This window comes from Onychostoma macrolepis, chromosome 19 (genome assembly GCF_012432095.1).
Source record: "Onychostoma macrolepis isolate SWU-2019 chromosome 19, ASM1243209v1, whole genome shotgun sequence".
NCBI lineage: Eukaryota > Metazoa > Chordata > Actinopteri > Cypriniformes > Cyprinidae > Onychostoma > Onychostoma macrolepis.
This window is the reverse complement of record NC_081173.1, coordinates 29,698,134-29,725,625: the sequence shown is the minus strand read 5'-3', so window position 1 is coordinate 29,725,625 and position 27,492 is coordinate 29,698,134. Positions and strand designations below refer to the sequence as shown.

General features: G+C 35.0%; 2 protein-coding genes across 6 annotated transcripts in view; one reads left to right on the top strand and one right to left on the bottom strand.

Annotated features, from left to right (window-relative positions):
• LOC131525511 (serine/threonine-protein phosphatase 6 regulatory ankyrin repeat subunit A) overlaps window positions 1–8,766 on the top strand; it is a 34,984-nt gene extending 26,218 nt beyond the window's left edge. For all 5 annotated transcript variants that reach the window (XM_058753221.1, XM_058753219.1, XM_058753217.1 and 2 more), the window contains exons 20-28: window positions 1–118; window positions 927–1,137; window positions 1,304–1,391; window positions 1,645–1,728; window positions 1,816–1,961; window positions 2,742–2,824; window positions 3,160–3,242; window positions 3,330–3,421; window positions 7,798–8,766. In XM_058753221.1, the coding sequence (XP_058609204.1) occupies window positions 1–118; window positions 927–1,137; window positions 1,304–1,391; window positions 1,645–1,728; window positions 1,816–1,961; window positions 2,742–2,824; window positions 3,160–3,242; window positions 3,330–3,421; window positions 7,798–8,087 (1,195 nt within the window). In that variant the 3' untranslated portion in view covers window positions 8,088–8,766. The remainder of the gene's footprint in view (window positions 119–926; window positions 1,138–1,303; window positions 1,392–1,644; window positions 1,729–1,815; window positions 1,962–2,741; window positions 2,825–3,159; window positions 3,243–3,329; window positions 3,422–7,797) is intronic.
• A 1,799-nt stretch (window positions 8,767–10,565) lies between these two features.
• Window positions 10,566–14,486, bottom strand: btd (biotinidase). The gene is made up of 3 exons (XM_058753222.1): window positions 13,932–14,486; window positions 12,662–12,811; window positions 10,566–11,904 (listed from the first exon to the last, which is right to left on the bottom strand). Exons 1-3 carry the CDS (start codon window positions 14,142–14,144, stop codon window positions 10,714–10,716), a joined length of 1,554 nt encoding a protein of 517 aa, XP_058609205.1. The 5' UTR covers window positions 14,145–14,486; the 3' UTR covers window positions 10,566–10,713.
• Between the last annotated feature and the right edge of the window lie 13,006 nt (window positions 14,487–27,492).

Here is a 27,492-nt window from a genome sequence, read left to right as displayed (position 1 = left end):
GACTCCTCTGATGTTGGCGGTTCTGGGTGGACACACAGATTGTGTGTATCTTCTGTTGAGTAAAGGAGCCGGTGTGGAGGCCAGAGATAAATGCGGCAGGACGGCCCTCCACCGCGGGGTCAGTCACACACACAGACACCTGCCTTCATCTGCAGTTTCACTTTGTCTATTTATCTTTTTCTAAATGAGACTTTTCTATACTTTAGTTTTAAAGGAATGGCTTCAATACAAATTAAGTGTCAACAATGCAATACATATTTGAAAATTTTCTGAAGTATTTTATATATATATATATATGACAGCATTATCTTATTTTTAAAATATTTTACTGTTCTGAACTTGGAACAGTATGTTTGTTTGTTTATATTTATTGTTCATTTATTTTAAGTTTTATTTTAGTTTATTTTTTATTCATTTATTTAACAAAAACTGAGGGATGAGATGCATTTATTTTCTATTAGTGCTGTCAAATGATTAATCACGATTAATCACATCCAAAATAAACTTTTTTTTACGTAATATATGTGTGTGTACTGGGTATATTTATGTATATATAAAAACACACACATACAGTATATATTTTGAAAATATTTACATGTGTATATACATTTATATTCTTGTATTTTATATTATATATAAATATAGTTAATATATAAACATAACATTTTTCTTAAATATATACATGCATGTGTTTGTATTTATATATGCATAATACATATACACCGTATACACACACATATTATGTAAACAAGAACTTTTATTTTGGATACGATTAATCGCGATTAATTGTTTGACAGCACTGTTTTCTATGTTAATCCATTTTATGCCACACATGCTGCCGACAGACTTGTCCTAAACCTGAAACATTCATTTTATGTTGTTCAGAGTCGTTCTAAACGAAGATCTGCTTTGTGTGTGTGAGACAGGCAGTGATGGGTCACGAGGCGTGTGTGGAGGCGCTGTTGCAGCACGGCTCCAGTCTGCTGGTTCAGGACAGCAGGGGGCGCTCTCCTATGCACCTGGCGGCTGCCTGCGGTCATGTGGGGGTTCTGAGGGCCCTTCTGAAGGTCCAGAAGACCATCCTCGTCCTCAAAGACAACTGTGGTTACACACCCCTGCACTGGGCCTGTTATAACGGTACATGTGAGACGTTACACTTACTGTCATCCGAGCAAAATAATGTGATGTACAGCTACACCGCCCTGCATTATACAGTATTTGGTAATAAATGAAGCAATATCATGGATCCTTCATGATGTCCTATATTTTTCTCTTATTTTGCATGTTGATCTGTTCATCTCAGGTCATGACGCGTGTGTTGAGCTGCTGTTAGAGTATGACGTGTTTCACAGGCCGGAGGGAAACTCCTTCAGTCCGCTGCACTGCGCTGTGTAAGAAACACCTGCTCATATCATGTGCATATTAATCTTCATTTTAAATGTTTGTATTAAAGCATGACACACCAGAAAAAAAAAAATTGGTGTAGAAACAATTTTCACTCGGAAATTGCTTGTAAATTTCACAATTAATTACAAAAAAACAGCAAGTAGCACTGAATTAAATATGAAATTTTGAAGTAGAAAGTTCTTGTAAAACATACTCCAGTCATTTTTATTTACGTACGGTGCATCTCTCTCGTTTCAGTATTAATGATAATGAGTCTGCGGCTGAGATGCTGATAGAAACTTTAGGCCCAGCGATTGTAAACGCCACAGACTCTCAGTCCAGGTGAGAACAGGGTTTCCTCATGGGTCAGATGTTTCAGAGCAGCACTGCAGTGTGTTGTTGAGCTGATGTGTTCTGTGTGATCTGCAGGACTCCGCTCCACGCCGCCGCGTACACCGATCACGTGGAGTGTCTGCAGCTGCTGCTGGGTCACAATGCTCAGGTCAACGCCATCGACATGCTGGGAAAAACACCGCTCATGATGGCTGCAGAGAACGGACAAACTAACGCCGTTGGTGAGACACACGCTGCATATTTCTTCAGTTACAAAACACTAGCAGGGATCAGAACAACACAAGTAACAAATAAAGTTCGATTTAAAGTTCTAACTGTCAAATGCAGTGAAACGTTACAATATAACAGAATTAGTTACTTTTATTTTAAGTAAAACGGCAATATAATGTTACTTTTGTAAATAACGTTTCTTAACATTGCCAAGCAGTATTTTTTTTTTAACGCTAAGGTTTTCATTTTAATTGTAGTTTGTTTTACTAATATTATATGATTTTGTCATTTGCATTAATTTCCTTTTAGCTTTAATTTTTTACTTTCAGTTTTAATAATTTTATTATTAAATTATTAGTTTGTTTGTCATTTTGTCTTTTATATTAGTTTTGTATATTTATGTTTAGCTTGAATTTATTTTGTAGTTTTAGTAATTTATGTACTTTTGTCATTTTTATTATTTTTTTTTTATTCCTATTTAGCTAAATGTCACTTCTAGTTACTTCTGCTTATTTTCAGTTAGTTGCTAAGGCAAAATATCAAATTTTTAAGTTTGTTTTTTATCTAATATTTATGATTTGATTTATTTCAGTCATTTTTAATACTTTTCATATTAATAAACAATATCAACACTGGTATTAATACAGACTTCTGGTATGTTATTGCGTTGCTGTGGCTCAAGGTGGCGCTAGAGTTTCCTTCAGATGTCTGTGTCATTACAGCAGATTCAGGAAGCTGCTGTGATCATGTCATTCATGATATTAATGTGAGGTGCTGATTGTGTTTGTCAGAGGTGCTGGTGAGCAGCGCTAAAGCTGATTTGACGTTACAGGACGCTCACAGAAACACAGCCCTGCATCTGGCCTGCAGTAAGGTACCAAACACACGCTCACGTACTGATTTACACCAAACACGACATCTACTGTACATCAGTGCAGCCCTGCAGCCAGACAAACTACAGGAACTAAGAAACAAGCATGCAAAGAGAGCTGCTTAAGCATAAAATCAATTCCTCCTGCTGCTCGGTGGATAAAAGATCCTCAGTTTCAGTGATAAACCTGTAGTCTAAAGCTTTCAGAGCCAAATATAAATAAATATTTTCATATATTTCATGTATTCATATAGTATATCTCTTTTACAGCCTTGTGTGCGCAAGTATTTCCATCAGGTAATGCAGATCTAGTCATTTTCATAGCTTGTGTGTTGCAGGGACATGAAACCAGTGCCTTGTTAATTCTTGAGAAGGTGACGGACAAAAACCTGATCAACTGCACAAACACCGCGCTGCAGACGTGAGTCCTGTATCCAGTATCTTGCTCATTTGTTGTCCTCCTCTTCATCTCAGTTTTATAGAGAGCTGTTTTTTATCTGTGTCTCAGGCCGCTGCACGTCGCTGCTCGTAACGGGCTGACGGTGGTCGTACCGGAGCTGCTGGGTAAAGGAGCCAGTGTCCTCGCCGTGGATGAGAATGGTGAGCTTTTAAAATCACAGCCTGCAGCATAAACCGCTAGTTTTGCTTCAAAGCACAAATATTATATTATAGCTAACCAAAGCTAAAACTAAAAACATGAAGAAAAAAAAAAAAAAGTGACTTAAAATAAATGTTTAACTGAAATCAAATATTAAAAACAACTTATTTCTCAATGATTTTTTCTTTTTCAAATTCATTTAACTTTTTACTAAAATAACAACTGAAATAAAAAAGACAGACATAAAAGAACTAATAAAAAATGGCAAAAATGTTCAAATGAAAAAGGAAAACAAAAATAAAACCAAATTCAAAATATTAATAGAAAGCATAATACTAAAAATACTAAAATAACACAGCAAAATACAAAACTAAAATAAATAACAATGAAGCTTTTAAATTGAAATCTACATTGAAAAAGCATCACCCTCTATTATTATTTTTATTAATAATATTATTATTTCTTTTAAAAGAAATACTTATACTTAGCAAGGATGCATTAAATTGATTAAAAGAGACCGTAAAGCTTTGCCACCACAGGAATAAATTTTAAAATATAGTAAAATATATTTAAAATATATTGAATACTGTAGAAAACTTTTTTGATCAAATAAATGCAGCCTTGATGAGCAGAATTAAGCAGATTTTTTTCAAAAGTAATTAAAACATGTTTCTTGATTTTAGTTTCTCATGCCTAAACATTTATTAATTTAATAACTTAATTTTATTTACAATAATTTATATAATAATTTAATGTTTCCAAGTTACACTCTAGCTTTGGTTTGTTAAATCCATGCACATACTGTTCCTAATTTTTATTTAGTAAAATATTTGTTATATATTTATTTTCATGTATCTTTTTACCATATTTAAAGGGATAGTTCACCCAAAAAATGAAAATGTGATGTTTATCTGCTTACCCCCAGGGCATCCAAGATGTAGGTGACTTTTGTTTCTTCAGTAGAAGACAAACGAAGATTTTTAACTCAAACCGTTGCAGTCTGTCAGTCATATAATGGCAGTCAATGGGCTCCACAGCTTTGAGAGTCAAAAAAACATACACAGACAAAACCAAATTAAACCCTGCGGCTCGTGACGATACACTGAGGTCTAAAGACACGAAACGATCGTTCTGTGCAAGAAACTGAACAGTATTTATATCGTTTTTTTTTTTTTTTAACTCTGATACACCGCTATGTCCAACTGTCCTGAGCACGTTCACAACAGCCGGCGCATTATGGTGTATAAGAGGTAAAAAACTATATAAATACTATTCAGTTTCTTGCACAGACCAATCATTTCATGTCTTTAGACCTCAATGTGTCGTCACGAGCCGCAGGGTTTAATTTGGTTTTGTCTGTGTATGTTTTTTTTGACTCTCAAAGCAGTGGAGCCCATTGACTGCCATTATAGGACTGACAGACTGCAACGGTTTGAGTTAAAAATCTTTGTTTGTGTTCTACTGAAGAAACAAAGTCACCTACATCTTGGATGCCCTGGGGGTAAGCAGATAAACATCAAATTTTCATTTTTGGGTGAACTATCCCTTTAAAGGTGCCATAGAATGGAAAACGGTATTTACCTTGGCATAGTTGAATAATAAGAGTTCTGTACATGGAAATGACATACCGTGAGCCTCAAACACCATTGTTTCCTCCTCCTTATGTAAATCTCGTGAATAAAAAAGACCACTGAAAAATAGGCGAATCAGAACATAACACCGACTGTGACGTAACCGTCGGGATCACTAATAGTTACGCCCCAACATTTGCACATACTCATGTTCTAGGTCAGCTGCCAGCCGAACCATCAGAAGTTCTGCAGGTAACGTTATTGTTAAGAAACAAGCGAGGACAACAGTGAACATGGCAGATCATGGAAATAAATGTTATGTTCCAGGATGTGCAGGGGATGTGAAGTGTCAATATGTCTAATAAAATAATGCGAGCCACTAAAGGGACATGGTTAGCTCCTTGCTAGCGGTAGCCTGTTACATTACAGTACATAAGATTTCACTTACCACATAAACAGAGTAAGGAGAGATGACTGAGGATGATGGCGAATGATTTACAGATCCTGAGAACCACTGACAAGCATCTGATCTTGTAAAATGTGTGGTAAGTTCTGCCGCTCCGTATTATAAACCGAGTTCGTGCGATCGTGAATCTCGAAAGCGAAAGTGAAAAGAAAAAGCTATCGTGCATTTGAAAGCCGTTTCAGTGCCCCGCATATTAATAGCGGCTCCCTGATGCCCACATTTTATATACAGGTGCTGGTCATATAATTAGAATATCATCAAAAAGTTGATTTATTTCACTAATTCCATTCAAAAAGTGAAACTTGTATATTATATTCATTCATTACACACAGACTGATATATTTCAAATGTTTATTTCTTTTAATTTTGATGATTAGAGCTTACAGCTCATGAAAGTCAAAAATCAGTATCTCAAAATATTAGAATATTTACATTTGAGTTTGAATAAATGACCATCCCTACAGTATAAATTCTGGGTATCTCTTGTTCTTTGAAACCACAATAATGGGGAAGACTGCTGACTTGGCAATGATCCAGAAGACGAACATTGACACCCTCCACAAAGAGGGTAAGTCACAGAAGGTCATTACTGAAAGGTGTGGCTGTTTACAGAGTGCTGTATCAAAGCATATTAAATGCAAAGTTGACTGGAAGGAAGAATTTGGGTAGGAAAAGGTGCACAAGCAACAGGGATGACCGCAAGCTTGAGAATACAGTCAAGCAAAGCCGATTCAAACACTTGTGAGAGCTTGACAAGGAGAGAACTGAAGCTGGAGTCAGTGCATCAAGAGTCACCACGCTCAGACGTCATCAGGAAAAGGGCTACCAAGCCACTTCTGAACCAGAGACAACGTCGGAAGCATCTTAACTGGGCTGTGGAAAAAAAGAACTGGACTGTTGCTCAGTGGTCCAAAGTCCTCTTTTCAGATGAAAGTAAATTTTACATTTCATTTGTAAATCAAGGTCCCAGAGTCTGAAGGAAGAGTGGAGAGGCACAGAATCCATGTTGCTTGAAGTCCAGTGTGAAGTTTCCACAGTCTTTGATGATTTGGGCTGCCATGTCATCTGCTGGTGTTGGTCCACTGTGTTTTCTGATGTCCACAGTCAACGCAGCCATCTACCAGGAAATTTTAGAGCACTTCATGCTTCCTTCTGTTGACAAGCTTTATGGAGATGCTGATTTCATTTTCCAGCAGGACTTGGCACCTGCCCACACTGCCAAAGGTACCAAAAGCTGGTTCAATGACCATAGTGTTACTGTGCTTGATTGGCCAGCAAACTCGCCTGACCTGAACCCCATAGAGAATCTGTGGGGTATTGTCAAGAGGAAGATGAGAGACACCAGACCCAACAATGCAGATGAGCTGAAGGCCACTATCAGAGCAACCTGGGCTCTCATAACACCTGAGCAGTGCCACAGACTGATCGACTCCACGCCGCATTGCTGCAGTAATTCAGGCAAAAGGACTGGTCATACTTTGCTCATACTTTTCAGTTGGCCAAGATTTCTAAAAATCCTTTCTTTGTATTGGTCTTAAGTAATATTCTAATATTTTGAGATGCTGATTTTTGACTTTCATGAGCTGTAAGCTCTAATCATCAAAATTAAAAGAAATAAACATTTGAAATATATCAGTCTGTGTGTAATGAATGAATATAATATACAAGTTTCACTTTTTGAATGGAATTAGTGAAATAAATCAACTTTTTGATGATATTCTAATTATATGACCAGCACCTGTACAGTATAATTACCCGGCGATATATCTGCGAGAAAGTATTGAAATATATATTTTCCACCCTGTGTTTCCTTCCTGCTTTGAGCTACTGAAATGAGCCGCATTGTGAAACAGCCAATCAGAGCAGAGCTCAACATTATTATTCATGACCCTTCCAAATAAGCCAGTAACAGGCCATTTAATTCTAGGGAGAAATCCTAGGGTTGTAAATGCACATGTAAAACTGTTTCTGGAGAATATTTGCCCTTACCTAAGCCACATACCTTCTATGTAGATATCAGAGAACAATTTAAAATATTGTACCTTTAACATTCTACTGTATATTTTACAATTAAAATTCCAAATGTGTTTGACCAAATGTTAGACTAGCTTTGACTCGGTTTCTTTAGATATTTGTCAGTCTACAAATAAGCATTTTTTTGCTTTTTAATGTTATTTGCAAGTCAATGAAGCATTGACTCAACTGATTTGTATGTCGCTTTGGATAGAAGTGTCTGCTAAATAAATAAATGTAAATGCAATACAAACACTGGATGGTTTACAAATTAAACAAAGAACATGAATGAACATGATTTAGTTTTTTAATCAAATGTCTTTTCCAGGTTACACTCCAGCTTTGGCTTGTGCCCCAAACAAAGACGTGGCCGACTGTTTGGCGCTGATCCTCTCCTCCATGATGCCCATCTCTCCCAGCAGCACCGGCACCATGTCCAGCCTCACTTTTACCACCATCAACCACTACTCCAGCCCATCCAAGACCGTGACCTTTGACCCTTTACCCGTGCTGCGCTCTGAGCACGTCTCCTACCGCAAATTCAATAGCCTGGGCTGCGAGGACGGCCTCATCGTCCCTGATGATGAACTCAACGATTCAGACTCTGAAACATACTGACAACACACCCCTCCCGCCCCTCAGTGTCTTAATCTAACGCCTCATTGGCTGAAAGGTGACTATATGCTAATTAGGGTCGTCCCTTTATGACCGGTGTGGCCGAAGTCTCAGGAGAAAGTGGAAAAACAGGAAAATAATGCTACAGAAATGGCCCACACTACAGTCCAGTTTGTTTATTCTCTACAATATCGATCTGTTTGAACCCTCAAGCATCGCTAAAACTCATTATTTAAAGCCAAGTTCATTTTATGAGAAGTTAAAGGCTCATATTGACAGCTGTGGGACTGTAATTCCCAGCATTCATGTGAAACACGAGGAGGTGAAACTAAACTAAAGACGTCAGGGACCAAGAACTGCAGACTTCACTTTTATCCCCGTCTGTGCATGAAGATTGAATTTAGGTTTGCATCACCATGGATTATTTATTATGAAAAAATGAAGAGCAAAAAAAAGCCTTTCAGGGTTCAAACGGAGTATTTATTCCTCTGCTGTTGTTAGGAATTATAGCATTCTTCCTGCTGTGTGTGTGAGAGATGGTGAATTTGAATGGGTGTGTGTGTGTGTGATTGTTTTATAAGAGTTTAAAAACAATGAAAAGATCAGGTGTGTGACTTGACCTTTTGGTACATTGTTAGTAATTATTAATAATTATAAATAATAAATCATTTTTGCCATAAGATTTCACAGAGTCTTTATTACAGAAAATTGGGACATATTTAAAAAACGTGAAAATATGGAGTCCGGGATAGGCTGAGTTTGGTTATTCCATTCTATTATTTTAATGTTAAAAGAATATATAAGAGCATAAATTAATGTGCCTACAAGAAAACATTTTTATTCATCCAATCCCAGTCTTTTAAATCCATTTACTGAATTATTTTTTTAATTTGTATAAATTTATTATAATATTTATTTTAAGTATCTTTTTATCCTATTTAACATTCTGTATTATCTATTTAAATATTTATATATTTGTTTTCGCCATTTCAGGTATCTTTTCACCCATCTATCGTTCCATATTATCTGTATTTAATATTTAAATGTGTTTTGCAAATACTGTAAATGCCTGACAAGATTTATTTTTTAATGTAAATGCCAGTCGATAAATGAGCATCTCTTTCGCTGTTATTAGCTAGTTTTCATTAAAAACACTGAATCGTTTACAAATTAAACAGTGAACGTGAATGAGAGGATTCAAACTGAACTCAATCTTATGATTGCTTTAAAGAGTTAATTCTATCCCAAAATGAAAGTTGCTACATCTTATCCTCACCCTCGTGTCATTCTTTTCCAAAGAGGAAGATTTTTAGCCAATAATACCTTACATTTGAGTCCGTTTCTCACATAATGCAATTGTAAGACTTAAAGGTGCCACAGAATGGAAAACTGTATTTACCTTGGCATAGTTGAATAAGAGTTCTGTACATGGAAATGACATACCGTGAGCCTCAAACACCATTGTTTCCTCCTCCTTATGTAAATCTTGAGAATACAAAAGGCCACTGAAATATAGGCAAATCAGAACATAACACCGACTGTGATGAAACAGTCGGGGACACTAATAGTTACGCCCCAACATTTGCATATACCCGCACATGTTCTAGGCCAGCCGCCAGCCGAACCGTCAGAAGTTCTGCAGGTATTGTGAAGAAACAAGCGAGGACAACAGCGAAAATGGCAGATCATGGAAATAAATGTTATGTTCCAGGCTGTGCAGGGGATGTGAAGTGCAGGGATGGGTTGGTGTCTGTATTCAGAAAGGCACGGAAAGCAAATAACGCGTTCTAATAAAATAATGCGAGCCACTAAAGGGACATGGTTAGCTCCCTGCTAGCGGTAGCCTGTTACATTACAGTACATAAGATTTCACTTACCACATAAACAGAGTAAGGAGAGATGACTGAGGATGATGGCGAATGATTTACAGATCCTGAGCACCACTGACAAGCATCTGATCTTGTAAAATGTGTGGCAAGTTCTGCCGCTCCATAGTATAAACGGAGTTCGTGCGATCGCGAATCTCGAAAGTGATGCCAGCATTTTATATACAGTATAATTACCCGATGATATAACTGCGAGAGAAAGTACTGAAATATATATTTTCCTCCCTGTGTTTCCTTCCTGCTGTGAGCTACTGAAATGAGCTGCACTGTGAAACAGCCAATCAGAGCAGAGCTCAACATTATTATTCATGACCCTTCCAAATAAGCCAATAACAGGCCATTTCATTCTAGGGAGAAATCCTAGGGTTGTAAATGCACATGTAAAACTGTTTCTGGAGAAGTTTTGCCCTTACCTAAGCCACATACCTTCTATGTAGATATCAGAGAACAATTTAAAATATTGTATCAATGCGTTCTATGGCACCTTTAAGATAATTTGAAATATAGCACATGAGAGGTTTTCATTTTTGTTTTTGGAGCTTGACTTTCATTGTATGCGTTTTCATATAGAAGAGCATGAATATTCTTAAAATCATAGGATTGGAAAATGTTTTATTGAAATGACAGAATTTTCCACTTTCATTTTTGGGTGAACAAATGCATTTTTTTAAGGTGAAATGATCTCATTCGTAGTGCATTACAATAAGTGTCCTATAAAAATCAGTGCAAGAACCATGTATTTTTTAGACATTGTCCTTCTCATAGTGCCTCCCATACAGCACCGCAGTCACAAGCCCAGTGTTCATTCCCATCCGGCTCATGTAAAAGCGATTCCCTCCCTCCCAACCAGAATGATCCGGAACATCCAGCGTCATCCCGCTTCCCAGAATCCCCGGGAACACGTGTGAAGTCGTGAAGGTCCCCGCGAGCCTGAAGTCCACCAGCGTTTGAGCGTGTTCGGTTTCTCCTCCGCAGCTGCTGTGATGCTCACCTGTGCACTTCACCAGGGCGCAAATCTCCAGGTAATATGTCCCATGCACCACATGGAGGCCGTTGAAGACACCTAGAGCGTAAAACTCGTGTGTGTCTGACCTCTGGAACAGCAGGTGGCAGCAGACTGAACCACTACAGATGCTGATGTTCCCTTCAGTGCCCTTCAAAGGCACCAGAGTGAAATTATCATACATCATGATGGAGTTAAACGTTGTAGATGAAGTTGCACATTCAGAGTCTTTCTGGCAGTATTTTCCATCATGATTTGCTTTAAAACTACTGGTAGGCCAAACATGCATCTTTTCTGGTTCTTTTGAACTTGGATACCCGGAAAATGGCACCAGTTTGTGCCTGTCGTCCCCAATAAATGACGGATCCAAAACTGGCACTCTACGCACAAGCAATTTCCCAGAATTCCCCTCTGTGTTGTGATGGATGAGCGAATCCCACGGTGTGAAGATGCCGCTGCCGGTTATGCCGTACTCTGCGGCTCGGACGTTGGCGGCCAGCAGTGTGACACCCGTTGCGTGCGAGAACGAGCGCTGAAACTGTACGGCAGCCAGCAGGGGGAGCTGGTTCATCCACGCGGTCGGGTACACAATCTGCCTGATGCCCATTTCTTTTACTAGCGTCACCGCCGGGTCATGGAAGAGAATGTCAAAGCAGGTAAACACCCCGAATCGGCCCGCAAACGGTGTGGTGAACGTGACATACTCGCACTCCGGCGGAGCGTCAAACGCCGCCTCAAAGTACAAGTTCTGCTTGTGATATCGGGCCACGATGACACCCTGATCGCTGAACACCACGTTGGTGTTGAACTGGTACTGACCGTCTGCAGGACAGCGAGGGTCTGTGGTTCGGTTACAGCTCTGACGAGATGGCATGTTAGCCACCAAGAAGAGACGGTTCTTATGAGCCATACAGCTGAGACTGTGGAGGACCTGAGAAAGAAATAATATTTTTATTATATTTAATATGGCCCACAAAACCAGTCTTAAGCCGCTGGGGTATATTTGTATCAATAGCCAAAAATACATTGTATGGGTCAAATTTACAGATTTTAGTTTTATGACAAAAATCATTAGGATATTAAGTAAAGATCATGTTCCATGAAGATATTTTGCAAATTTCCTACGACAAATATCAAAACTTAAAAATTTATATCAATATATCAAAAAAAAATTTGTTTTGATCAGTAATATGCATTGCCAAGGACTTCATTTGGACAACTTTAAAGGTGATTTTCTTAATTGTTTTTTTTTTTTTGCACCCTCAGATTCCAGATTTTCAAATAGTTGTATTTCAGCCAAATATTGTTCTATCCAAACAAAACATACATCATTGGAAAGCTTATTTATTCAGATGATATATAAATCTCAATTTAGAAAGACTGACCCTTATGACTGGTCTTGTGGTCCAGGGTCACATATATAAGATTCATTTTTACTGACATGTTACATTAATCACCTGTGTTAACGTGCTAATTTTGACAGCACTATTTATATTATAGTTTATATTATTTATTTGAAATTAAAATCGCTGTCAATTAAATTAAATATAACATGATTAAAAATGTATAATATAAATTTTTTAAATTACAAAATTAAAAAGAACAGAACAAACTGATTGTGAAGTGTTTTTAAAATGGGTACTCATCAAATGAGCATTAAAAGTGGGCTGTAAATATGAGTTTTGTACCTCGGTGTCTGGAAATCTGTGTGGATCAGCACATGGATTCCATGTGACGTTCTGAGGGTCAGGAACCGTCTCCAGATAACCAGCGATTGAAGATCTGGTGAAGTTGAACCCATGGATGGCATCTTCTGGAAACACTATGATCTGAGCACCCTGTGCAAGAAATAATGCATACAGCACACATTAAAGTTTATAGACATTTCTGTTACTCTAAATAAAACAATCTTAAGGAAGTTCAGGTCATCCAGTAGGATCTTAATTATTCTTAGGTCCTACTGTACATTGTGTAAACATCGTGGCTTATGGTCTGGAGTAATTGCTGTCAGATATTTTATTATGTGTGATAATATCTTTGTCATAAATTTGTGATCTGTTTTATATGGTTACTTGTTTTATGTATTTATTTAATTTTTGTTCTGCACTTTGGTCGACCCTGTCGTTATTAAATGTGCTATATAAAATCAATAAACTAAACTAAACTAAACTTTAACAGAAATACATTTCTGGAAACAAATGATGGCAGAAGGCTTTTGACTTTCCTCAATATTTTGCTATTAGGTACCAAACATGCTAAATAACAGCTAAAAGAATTAATAAACAAAAATAAAAGTCATTTTATGAGTTAATATAAATATAATCTCAAAAATGTAATGGAAACTTAATTCAACGTAGGTCTATAACTTTAGACTTTTCGTCTGAAATGATATTGGTGATATGTTTTTAATTAGTATTAATATATAAATTATTTTTTATCATTATATTAGAAATATTTGTTATTTCAACTTAAAAGGGACAATAAGCATGTTAAGCACAGTGTTTTATTTAATATTTGTTTGTGAAATATAAAGCACAGAGCTGTTGATCACTAAAACTAAAATATAGATTTAAATGCAAGTTATACATAGAAATCAATACAAAACACAAAGAGCAATATAAAAATTAATATTAATCGATTATTAACCTAAAGGTATGTTTAGGCTATGTAAACACTGTTTTGAACTAGGCCATATATATGACTATATCACTTAATATAGTATAATTTGCAAATTGGTGCATTTTTAATGTAATTATGCATAATTCACATATTGTAACTTAATGCTATTAAGTGTTCTAAAATATCTGTTTTGGGGGGTTTGTGTGTGTGTGTTATGATGGCATAATACATCATATTCATATTCTTTATGACTGGTTCGATCGCAGTAATCCTGTACAGATTCTTGCATTGATTAGTTTTGGAGTGATTTGCTGAAGGTTTCTCTGTGTGTCCATGTACCTGCTGTGCTGCCAGTGCTGTCTGCTCCTCAAACACACGCAGGTTCAGCTTCATGTGCTCCAGAGCGGGTCTGCGGTGCAGCGGGACTCCGGGCTCGGGGTTCAGCAGCACCCGGTGCTCGTACACCGCCGCCACATAAGACGCACGATCGGCGGCGAGGATGAGCTGCAGGCCGCTCAAACAGAGCACCAACCCGGCCAACACGAGCGCCATGAGGAGGAACACGGACTCATGTGGCTCGGTCTGCGGAAAAGTGAGTCCAAAAGGTCATGTCAGTGATTGCAATCATTACAAAATCTGTCATGGTTTCAAGAGGTTTTATCGGACTGGTTAAATAAACATGACTGTGCGTTAGTAAACATGGTAAACATCCATAATGCTTCTCTAAAGTTAAAAATGTGTCGCTTTTTGTTTCTATCTCCTAAGATAAAGTACATTATTATTTTTTTACTCTATGTGCATGCATTTGAAATATTTATAATAAACAAAGGCGCATTTTTGTTAAAGGACTTCCAGGTGACATAATGGTATGAACTAAGAAAAAAAAAGCATGCGTTTGTAGATGGACCTCACGTCAACCAATAGAATCGCGGTTTAGGAGTGACGTAATGAACGTACGTCACTCCTAAACCGCGATTCTATTGGTTGACGTGAGGTCCATCTACAAACGCATGCTTTTTTTTTCTTAGTTCATACCATAACATCAGTAGCTACATACTGCCTACTTTTTTTTAAAGCTAATTTACATTAGCACTTTCCTCTTAATATTTTTGCATGCATTTGTATGAAAATATTAATAAACAAAACCGCATTTTCTATTTTTATTTTATTTATTTTTTATTGAATGCTTCACAAACAAATTTAAAGATAAGTTAATCAGTAGATAGGCTACCTTAAAACATGAAAACGGGGGTTATGAGAAATACATTAACAATTAACAGAAAAAAAAGAAAGAGAGAGCAATTACAAAAAAATACCTTTCAGTTTGCTTTAACTTTTTGGCAAATATAATTGTATAAATACATTTTTTGTTATCAGTACATTTCAAGTCAATAATAAAAAAACTTAAAACATGGTTTAAAATCACACCTTTTACTTTCATGTAGCCTATATGAAATTTACCATTTAAAATCATAAGATTCACTAAAATTAACAGAAATATATTTTGAGTAATAATAAATGAAAACATATTTGAAGGTTATATTTAAATTGTGTCCAGATTTCTGTTGAAAATACCTAGATAAATTCTTACTTTTTTTTTTTTTTTTGGTAAGATAACAGTTTACAACAACAACATACAATTTTTTTTTTTGGCAGATCTGAACAAAATGAACACCTTTACACAAATTACACAAATATATGTTATGGAGGAATTTTCAAGGGAAAGGCAAAAGTTGAAGATGCTTTTTGTTGTTGTTGTTGTTAAATAAATAGCCTGGTACTTTTACAGTCTCTTTTATTGAGATACCATCGATTGAGGAGTCATCATTTTTATGGAGCATCATTATCTCACACTTGGACATATTCAGTTTCAATCCAGAAGCACATGAAAACTGCTCAATTACATTTATAGATTTGGATAACTCATTTTATTATTTATTTATTTATTTGTATTTTTTGAAAGAGTAGTGTCATTAGCCAACTGGGGGATTTTAATTTTCTATCAAAGATGAATATATATTTCAAGCTTTGTTCTTGGATATTACTTAACAGTTCTGTAACTAAAATAAATTTAAAAAATTGTAACATTTAAAAATTTTAAAATAAATTTAAAAAAAGGGTTGAAATTGGACAACCCTGTCATCCACCACATTTCATAAAAAAATCTCTTAGAAATATTAATGCTAATAAAGACAGAGCTGCTAATATCTTTATATAAAAAAACAAAACAAATGCAATAACATTAACAAAAAAAATCACCGAAACCAAATAACTTTAGTGTCTGCAGAAGAAATCTATGCTCATGGGTTTTCAAAAGTTTTGTAAAAATCGAGGAAAAGAATTGCAGCTTTGGAATGTGCAAAATCTGCATGGTCTGCAAGATCTAAAATAAGTCTTACATTTCTACTGATGTGTCTACCTTTTATAAAACCAGACTGTGTCTCAGCAACCAACTGAATACGTTTGGCTAACATTTTATAATAGATATTCAGTAGTGTAACTGGACTCCAATTATCTATTAAAAGAGTGTCTTTATCCAGTTTGGGGGAAAAGGGAGATGCCCTATTTCATTGATGCTGTCATTTCCTTCAGATTAATACATTCATTATACATACAAAACAATGGGTGTTTAATTTAATTCTCAAAAATGAATATAGAACTCAACAGACAACCCATCACATGCCTCGGGATTTTTCTTTCTACTTCGAAGAAAGAGCTATTCAAACTTCCTCAATAGTTAAATTAGCATCACAGAAAGCTTTGAAGTTTCAATATCAGGAACATGAGCTTGAACATTCGCAGATGTGTAACTGTTTGTGTAAAAGGGTCTGACAAAATTAGATATCACCTTAGGATCGGTGCACCATTGGTATTGAAAACAGTCAGAGAATTCCTGTTGCAGTTCCTTTTCTTTAATGCAAAAACTATAAAACTATAATAGCTAGAATTCAACTTAACATAGCCACCTCTAGCAATATTTAGGTGAGCTTGATTCATTTGCAGATGTTATTCTGTTGGTTGACGTGAGCTCGTCTGCACAGGCACACTCTTTGTGCTTCATAGCATAGACATATAAATACATACTGCCTACTTTTTTTAAAGATCATTTACATTACCAATTTCCTCTTAATATATTTGCATGCATTTGTATAAAATATTTATCATATACAAAAGCACATTGTTTTTTGTTTTGCATAAAACAATAAACTGGATAGACAGACAGACAGACAGAGAGATTAATTTAAAATTAAATACACAATAAATAAGCAATAAAATGTGAATAAATATAAAAGGGATAAAGATAACAACATTATAAATGCATACAGAGGAAAACCTTACGCATCAGTGGTATTTCCAGGAAATTATCATAATATTTCAAGAATCTGTCACTTTTCTTCAATTTCAATAAAGAAATGTGAAAAAAATGGCTGCGAATTAGAGATATTTTTCAAAAAAATAAATAATAATAATATAAAATAAAATTACAATGTAATTCACTTTAGTATTAGTTTTACTTCATTCAGCTGAAAGGATCTGGAACAATCAGGTGCTTACCTATATAAAGATATAAACTATTCCAAAGGTTTTATACATTGAAAAAATAAATGGATCAGTGTTTCATCCTCAGTCCCACAAAATGAGCAAGAACTGTCAACATCCATATATTTATATGGATATATTTATATAAATATGCATCATTGTTACACTTTTTTTGTTAAATATGCTAATTCCTAATTCTAATATACAAGGTCAGATCAGGTTATTTGTTGTCACTCTTCTAAAAATTAAATGACATTTTACTAGTTGAGTTAGACCAGACAGAATACAAAAAATGACCAGATTTATCAAATTGAAAGAACTTCTATTATATTCCTGTTAAACCATGAAGAGTGAAAAGTAGATCTATTCCTAATCATTCTATCTGAATTGTTTTATAAAAAGATTTTATGTGGTGAACTATTGTGGGTGTTACATGACTTCCAGGCAAGAAGAAACTGCCGATGAAATCTAGACAGTACAACTCACAAAAGCACACTGTTGTTAATAGATCATCAGGTGATATTGGTGGACGTGAGCTCCGTCTGCACAGGCAGTGTTGACACGATGCACATAAGCAATTCAGTGTGCAGTATAGAGATTATACATTATTACACTGATTGAACTAAGATTAGCGATGGCTTTAAATAATTATAAAGGGAGCACTTTTTGTGCCATAGCAATGGGCGGGACAAAAGATATATGTTAAAATAGAAAAGCACACTCTTCAGAAGCACCCTCAGTGATTTGATTTCTGGAAGTGGGTCTGCTGTCATAAACAATAAAAGAGTCTGCACAGACATATCAACACAAATATTGTGCCTACCTTACAGAGCACCGAAGGCGGACATGTGCTCAGCAGTAGATATCAGATATCTTTATCTGCTACCAAAATGCTGGCCAACGGGTTGAATATCAGTTCAAATTCGTAAGCTTACTCCGTAACGAATTGTGATGTCAAAAGTAGGAAAGTATATTACTTGGATTAATTTGTATTTAAGTATATGCAAAACTACAGACTTAGAAATATGTGATATGTGTATGGTTTTAAATTTCCAAAATACCTTCATGGAGCATGATCTTTACTTAATATCCTAATGATTTTTAGCATAAAAGAAAAATCAATAATGTTAAACCCATACAGTGTATTGTTGACTATTGCTACAAATATACCCGTGCTACTTATGACTGGTTTTGTGGTCACATATACTCATGAAGGTACAAGTACCTTAAAAAACCACAGCAATGTGAGTAGTTGTAAAGCATTACTTCCACCCCTGTATTTTAAGACTCTTCAGCAGACTTAATCAATTGTTGCAACTTTTCCAAGTAATTGTATCAGAGAGAAGTAAAAACTGAGCCCACAGTTGTTGTGTTAACAGAATGAATGCACAACCAAAGAACAACATGACACTGTATTTTGGCCTTCAAAAATGTTATGGGTATAATCGTTCCCCCAGTACGCAAACTTTCCTCCTTCTATCAGGTTGCACTTTGGCATAGATCAGCGTTCCTCAAATTCGGTCCTGGAGGGCCACTGCCCTGAAGAGTTTAGCTCAAACCCTGATCAAACTCACTCACCTCTGATTTTCTAGGGATCCTGAAGACTGTTTTGAGCTTGCTCAGGTGTGTTCGATCAGGGTTGAACTGAGCTGAACTCTGCAGGACTTAATCTCATCCAGATTAACAATCAACCTATGACTAACTAATACCTAACACTGACAGAACCTAACCTCTTCCATCTGATGTTGAACTTCACACCTGCTCAAGAATAAACCTCAAAAAGCTCACTTCAAAGTTCTTGGAAATATATATTTTTGGTGTTCCACAAAAGAGAGAAAAAATCATAATAGGTTTGAAATGACATGAGGGTCAGTAAATGATGACAGAATTTTCGTTTTTGGAAGAGACCTAACTAATAATAATAATAGTAAATGCATTCGCAATCGCTTCCATCCTGCAGTAATATCACTTCTCCGCCTCCTGTGAGGGTGTTGCATAATATTTAATTTGATGCAAAATATTCAAATAAAAGCCAAAGCTCTTCTCTGGTGAAGAACACTGATATCCTTCTAGAGAATCGACAGACACAGAGAACGAACATTCCTTGCAAACGGTAAATTTGACTATTTTGACTATTGAGTTATATTTTCCTATGTATTAAATGTAGTACTATTCGTATTCGTAGGCCTATATAGAAGGTGATTTAAAAAAAAAAAAAAAAAAAAAATTTTTTTTATATATTAGTGCTGGGCAACGATTAATCTAGATTAGAGTACATAATATATGTGTGTGTATTGTGTATATTTATTATGTATATATGAATACATACCCATGTATGTATATATTTAAGAAAAATGTGTTATGTTTATATATTAAATATATTTATATATCATATAAATTATATTAATATAAATATATACATGTAAATATTTTCAAAATATATACTGTATGTGTGTGTCTTTATATACACATAATAAATATTCACAGTACACACAGATATATTATATAAACAAAAACTTTTATTTTGGATGAGATTAATCTAGATTAATCGTTGCCCAGCACTAATATATATATATATATATATATATATATATATTTAAAAGGTGTAACATTATAATTTAATGTCGTTATTGTCCCCATTTAAATAGTGGAAGACCTGAACATGGCTTCTAAAGCTGAAATGCTACTACTGCTAGTGGCTGTAATGGTTGCAAGCTATGGTCTTACAAATGGCACAGCCAACAGCACAACCAGTAGAACAACCAGTGGCACAATCAGCAAAACCACTTCTACTGTGGCACCTCTTTCACCAGCGGGGATCGTGGGGCTGTCTGGACTTCTGATCTACTCTATCACCTCTACTGTGCTTCTCAAACTCTTCCAGCTGATCTGATCATCAGCTCTCTCAGTTTGTCAACCAGCTAAAACCTACGGGATTTTGACATTTAATCTTTTTTTAGTATGCATTTTAATTGTTGTAATGTTACAATGATTTAGTTTTACATTTTTATGATTTAATTATTAGCTTTTCCTCAAACTCACAAACCCTGTGCAGTTCCTTAACAAAGTTTTGGAAATCTTGATGAAATATAATGGTTAATGCACTTAATAATGTTAATAACAATGAATGGAATATTTATATTAATATTTTCTTTCTCTTTGTATTTTTATATCAATAAGGTACAAGATAATCCTATTTAATTTGATGTGATAACCAAGTTAGATCGAAAGTAGTTTGATTATATTACCTGAAATATGTACTGTATTACATTTCTAATTACAATTTTTGTCATGTAATTTGGAATCACTGACGGACTAAGTTATCAGCTCAGCACTGTGTGTCAGCTACTGGCTTATGTTCGAATAAATGTTATAATTCAATTAAACAAATGTAACCGCACTACTTTATCTCTGTGTCGGATTTAAAGTGGATAGAATGCTGGATCTAACAAGCTGTAACTGATGAAATTCCAGTCAAATTAAGCACCGCAAGCTTCAATGACAGCTTTCACTCTGTGGAGGCAACCACGTCGTGCATTAAAATCTTTGCCTCCCCTTCGTGCATAAAACTGCTAGCAGTGGATTATTATTATTGATTCTGATTGGTTGATAAATGTTCTAAGGTGTTATTTTTGGTGTTAGTGTATTTTCAGTAAACACACAGCTATGAAATAGTTCCAGGTCTACAAGTCCATATCAATTTGCCAAATTATTTCAGTTATTTACAATGTCCCTACATCCTACAACAGCAAAATAATCAAAACCTACAAACACTTTGACTAAGAAAATAAATATAACAAACAATAGGATAAAAATGACAAACTGTTTCTTTGTAATTCCTATTAAATTCCAACTAAATTACCTTACCACTTTTGTGGTAAATCTTCTAAATCTTCACTAGATAGAGAGAAAAACTACAGGTATAATATATGTGAGAATCAAACAATTCTAAACATACCTTGTGGCTGCATCAAAGTTGCTTTTCAGGTTTTTTTGCTTTGGAGAATTTCAGTCTTGTCGTCTATTTATTTCCACCACCCAGTTTATACGTGTTGTTTATCTAATTCAATTCAAAATATCTGTCTTTCGCACTGAAATATGAAGAACAAATCCAGTAAAGCTGCTCTCATCTGCTCTCATTTTTCGCCGTGCCTGTGGCTCCTCTGGGACGTGTCTATGTCTTTCTTCCCTGACCTCACCTCTAAGATAGCTTGTGCCAGCGCAGCATTTGGGAATGTGCGTCTGCAACTATGGGGGATTCCTGTTTGGATTTCTGCATCCAGCCCACCTGCGTGTCACATACGACAGTTTGGAGAAGCTGTTCAGTGGTACAGATGAGGCAGAAGCATATGTCAAGTCCCTACTGTCGCAGGTTGAAGGACTACTGAGATAGACAGCGGCCTATATATCTAACAATTTCTTGTATATGGACACTTGTTGGGTGGGTTAGTTAAGCCTGTTGTCTTTCTGGTCTCCTGACTTGGTTCAATACTAGATATTGTTCCTAATCTTTTGTGTTTCTCATTTGGAAGTTTGTGTGTGTTTTTATACAACCTTTGTATAAAGTTGTATCATCAGTGTATCATCAGCATAGCAATGGTAGGAGAAGCCATGTACCTGTATGATGGGACCCAGTGATGTAGTGTATATGGAGAAGAGGAGGGGTCCAAGAACTGATCCCTGAGGAACCCCAGTGACCAGTTGATGTGCACTACCCACTACCAGTGAGATAGGATTCAAACCAGCGAAGTGGAATCCCTGTGATGCCCAGTGATGAGAGGGCGGACAGGAGGATCTGATGTTTCACAATTTCAAAACCAGCAGATAGATCCAGCAGAATCAGCAGGTAAAGTCACAGGTCTTTACACTCGTCTGTCTTAACACGAGAAGTCATATAGATAAATAATAATAGAATACAAAATACAGAGAGAAATATATAAATGATTATTTATCAATAATTAACCTAAAGTTTACTTATGTTTATCATGTTTATGTTAACACTATTTTGAACAAGGCCAGTATTATAATGTAACATCTGTATGTATCACTTAAGTATAATTTGCAAACTGGTGCATTTTAATGTACAGTAATTATGCATAATTCACATATTGTAAATTGGGTCATACCTGGGATTCTGTAACATTTCAACTTGGAATATACATTTTTTTTCAACTACATGTGATTCAACTTGTAATATCCCACATCATTAGGCACATATCAAACCTCCGAAAAAATCATATTTTCCCACCTCAGGCATTAAAAACCTTTTATTATTTTCTTTTTTTTTTCTTTAGACACCTTTTTTCTCAACCCCGTAATGGACAAAATGGGATTGTTTAAAAAGGATTTTACACAGACATTGTTATAAAACAAACATGTACCTAATGCTCATGTGTCCCTCATAGCAATTTAATGATAACAAATGTAAAATTTATCATAATTTTCACATTTATATAGGACTGAAGCTAAAAATACACAAATTGTGTGTCTGCGGTCTCTTTATTTTCCCAAAAAAATAATTTAAAATTTTAATTAAAATCACAGTGTTATTGTTTTAGTGCTTAAGGTCAGATGGTAATCAGCAAGAAATACTTTTGTTCTTAATTGTCTTCCCTATATTTTTCTAAAAATATTAATGCAACACTGTGTGACGGAGTTGAAGACTGTAACACATTTGAAGGGATACATTGCCTTAAATTAAAATTTTTGGTTTTGTTTCTCTATCATATTGTCCCCTTGTTTCTGGGTCAACATTGTCTTTCTGCTGCAAATGTGGGTGCAATTTCTGATGTATGATGCTTGTCAACATTTAAGTGGACATTTGACATCAAAAATTCTATTTAAAACAAAAATATGTGTTGTCATGATTTTTGAAGTATATATATATATTTATTGAAACCATGACTTTTATATTTTTGTCATTAAAATTAATAAAAAATGAAGCAAACAATTCAACCCTGTCACAAGTTTACAACCCCATAACAATGAGAAATACATATATTTGTGACGGGGTTGTGGTTTTTCACTTAAAATGGCCACTGCTCTTCATGTAGTGTAGGAGAGTAGACCATATATGGCAGCAATAAAATAAGTACGTTGTATATAATTATGGATTCAAATAAAATGTTGAAAAAGTTATAATTTTCCATCTTAATTTTATGTGACGGGGTTGAGCTTGAGAGTACCCTCCCTGACTATAACATGCCTCAAAAATATGAATAAAAAGTATGATACTACTAACCATTTTCTGCACCACTATTAAAGAGACCTGAATGATGTCACTTCTGGTAAATGATGTCACATATGAGTGGAGATTATTTTGGGCGTAGAATGGTTAGTGTGATGGGGTTGAGTTCAGACTGAGGGACATAACTTTAAAGTCTGTTTTTTTATAAAATATTTTTAGAAAAATATTTTTTACAAGAAAGGAACACCAATAAATGCTTACATTGCTGCCAAAAATCACACACTATTCACATTTTGTTAATAATTTTCTAAGTACAAACTCAGAGATGTGCCTCAGGGACATGACAAAATGCTTGGTTTAAGATAGATATAAGACATTATTTTATGCTAAAAAATATAAAAATGTTATAATTATTTTGATTCATTATAATGGCCATCCCAAAGTTTTGTGAAAAGCTTCTAACAATTCATTTTGTTGAACCACCACTTTAGAAACTGTGGGGGACTGAAATATTACCGAATCCTAGGAATGACCAAGTGTTCTAAAAGATCTGTTTTTGGGGTATTGTGTGTGTGAATTTAAAATTAAAATTTTTGCAGGTTATATCTAAAGTGTGTCCAGATTTCTGTTGAAAAATCAAATTTTTTGGAATAACAGTTTACAACAACAAGAAAGATGTGAAATTTTTTGACTGGCTGATCTGAACAAAATGAACAGCTTTCATCAATATCCAAATTTTTAAAAAGTATAATTACACAAATATTTGGTATGGAGGAGTTTTCAATGCAATTCTCAATTCTTGTTAGATATGCACAATTAAAAAGGGAGCAACCAAGTTTTTTTTTTTTCACCATATAATATTTAAAAGAATCCTCCCATAATGTGAAAGCTCTCTTTGGAGCCAAAAGGTGAAGATGCTTTGAGTTGGAAAAATATAGCTGTTATTCAGATGCTGGGTCATTCCATGTCAACTCAACCAGAGGTCCCCAGCTCAAAATTTAGATTTTGCTAATATTTGTTTCTGATGAAAGATAAACATGTATAGTGATGAAGGCCAAAATATGAAATGTCATGAATGTATATTTACTAAGTAATCCACTATTTTGTAGAGGGGGGTCAAAATTGAAATTTCAGAGCCAAAATGCAGAGGTGTAAAAATGACATCAGAAAGATGACAGCATCATAATGTTATTATTACACAGAGATTGTTTGGACTGTTAGTAAAATCTGCTGACTTTAGCTATTGTTGCATTGTGTGCCAATGGTGACCATTGAAAATTTGGAAAGGGCAAGTTTCTCCTGAAGAACAAATAAAGTTGAAACTAGAAATGTATCTTGTTTCCTTCTGTCAAAACAACTGAATTAAACATACCTGAGTTCAATAAATAATCTTTTTCCAAAGTTTGCGTGCTTATAACTCAAGAAGTATTACAGATATTGCAATATGATTCAGTCCGAGGGATATGGGGACCTCAATGAGGCTCCATGTCCAGATTTTTGAATATTACCTATTGTCAGTGGTCAAAAACCAAATGTTGGTCACTTTGGATACAGCTGATACTCATTTTATTTAAAGAACAATGTCTAAATATGGTTGAAATTAGAATTGAATCTTGTTTCCCTCTATCCAAACAATATGCATATAGAACAAATTAGATATTAACTTAGGATCTGTGCATTTCGACACAATTGATATTGAGAGCAGTCAAATAATTCCTGTTTGCAGTTCCTTTACTCTTATGCAAAAATAACTAAAAATGAACTCTCCTTCTTCTAGCCATTTAGCTAAAGACATTACAGAAGCAACTCTAGCAATATCTAGATAAGCTTGATTAATTTGTACATGTAATTCTGTTGGTTGACGTGAGCTCGTCTGCACAGGCATGCTCTTTGTGCTTCATCCCTTAGACATGTAAACACAATGCTTACTTTTGAAAAGATCATTCACATTAACACTTTCCTCCTAATATGTTTGCATGCATTTGCATAAAATATTAATAATAAACAAAAGCACACTGGTTTATTTTAAAAATTAAAATTATGCATAAAATAATAAACAGAACAGATAGATAAATAGAACCTCTAGGAAGAAAAGGACATCAAATCTGCATGTAAAGTTTCACAAACAAAATTAAATACAAAATAAGTAATAAATGTATTACATTTACCTGGGGTTTAGAATTACGCAGTGTTAGCCTAATTATTTCAAGTGTGAGAGACCTTAAATGTTTGAGGTGCTGTCAGTGATTCTGCCAAATGTCATTTGAGCCCGGTCTCATGAAAATGCATGTAAATAGTCTGCCAAATAAAAACAAAAACTTGTGGTATTGATACGCAATAGTTGACTTTGACGTTGATATGATACGCACGTGTTTGGTGTGCATATAATACGCAGTTTTCAAATGCATATGATACAAAATTGTTTTTTCTTACATATGATACGCAGTTTACGCGGACATATGATACGCATCTACGCCACGACCCAAATCCTACCCATTGCGTAGCATATACACGCCAAAGGCAATTTTTGTGTATCAATACTACAAGTTTTTGTTTTTATTTGGCATACTATTTATAAGCACTTCCATGAGATCGGGTTGGCCCTTTAGCAATAGATACTACTTGATCTATGACTATGCTTCAGATTTTATCACAATAAAATGAAAAAGAAATCCTAATAATTAATCCAGATTAGGCAAATTTTGGTTTATTGATGTGAATGCAGTGTGTGGCGAAAGCAACCACACTTCCCTAAGAGGAGTGGGATTATGATGCTGCATATCTGAACACTTGGAAGCTGTTAAAATGAACAAAAATCTTTCTTCCAAATATCTCAAAAATGGATTCAAATATCGGAATCTTATGAATAGACTACAGAACACAAGGTAATGTGGCTAAATGACCATTTCAGTGCATTTTTAGCACTCAGACATGTTTTCTTTGCATATTGTTTTGATAGAGGGAAATAATAGGGTAGAGTGGGAGAAAACGCCCCCTACCGATTTTCCACAACTACGTAGTCAATCAGTGCTTTAAAGCTTAATTTAGAGAGTATGTTTTATTTAATAAAAATATAATTATATTTTCAAAATGACATAATTATTTTCTCAAACATAGTGAGTGGAGTAAAACGCCTCCATGGGGCAATGAGCAATAGTTATTCTGTTGTGAACATCAAATCCTTAGTTTTTCTGTCAAATGTATTCTACCTAGTTGGTTGAATCAAAATGTTTGGATTTTATATTTAAAAATGACCTCAAGTTAGCATCAGGTAGCTAGTTAGCTAGCCAGTTAGCATCAGCTTACAATTTTTTTTTTTTCAAATAGGCTATTATAATTTTATAATCCATAATTATTGATTATATTCTTTTTTTCTTTTTCTTTTTTTAAGCTAAAACTTCATGTACTGTGATTTTGCTGTAAATGTTTAAAGCAAATTGTACTTTGTCAAAGTTCAGCATTGTTTTGTATTGAAGTATGAAGTAGCAAGAGTTTTCAACTCTACTTGAATTACACAGATGGCCTATTTTAAATTTACAACGGCAAGTTTCAGTGAAAAGTGGCTAGTTTGTATCCTTGTTTACAATCTTCTCAGTTTCTCTCAAATGAATGAATTCTCTTTCATAGGGGTGGCCAGGATGGGGGCAGCAACCAGTCTGGGGTGGCACAGAAATCTTCATTATTTCAACATAGAAATGGATTTGACTATAAAGTACTGGACTGTTTTAGTGCCTAAACCACAACTGAATACAATTAATTTGTACTTAATTGTAGATAGTTGTGAATTACATTAAGTAATACTGAGTGAATGACCATTTTTGTATTATTTTTGTATTACCTAGGCTCCAGGTATTTTGATAAAAGGGCTCACTATAGCTTTATTGCTCAGTAAGCTTGGTTCTGGGTCTTAACACCCCCCAAAATCTTGTTCTCCATCATTGCATATAGACCCACTCATGGATGAGACATGCAGATATAGTCAACCTTCACTGAATTTTACATAATCAATGAACTCTGAAAAATGTATCAGTCATTCTATTCTAAAATTCTATTAGTTGTCAAAATTAATTAATTGCAGCACTTTTGTCATACCTAAATTGAGCTCTGTACAAAGGAAAACAATGTAAGAATGTAAAATTAGTTATTTATGGTTTCATTTTCGTACTTTACAAG

Coding starts and splice junctions, on each gene's coding strand:
- btd (XM_058753222.1), bottom strand. CDS start 14,144: ATGGCGCTCGTGTTGGCCGGGTTGGTGCTCTGTTTGAGCGGCCTGCAG. Junction 12,812..13,931: donor CAGCACTGGCAGCACAGCAG/GTACATGGACAC, acceptor TTTCTTGCACAG/GGTGCTCAGATCATAGTGTT. Junction 11,905..12,661: donor ACAGATTTCCAGACACCGAG/GTACAAAACTCA, acceptor TTTCTTTCTCAG/GTCCTCCACAGTCTCAGCTG.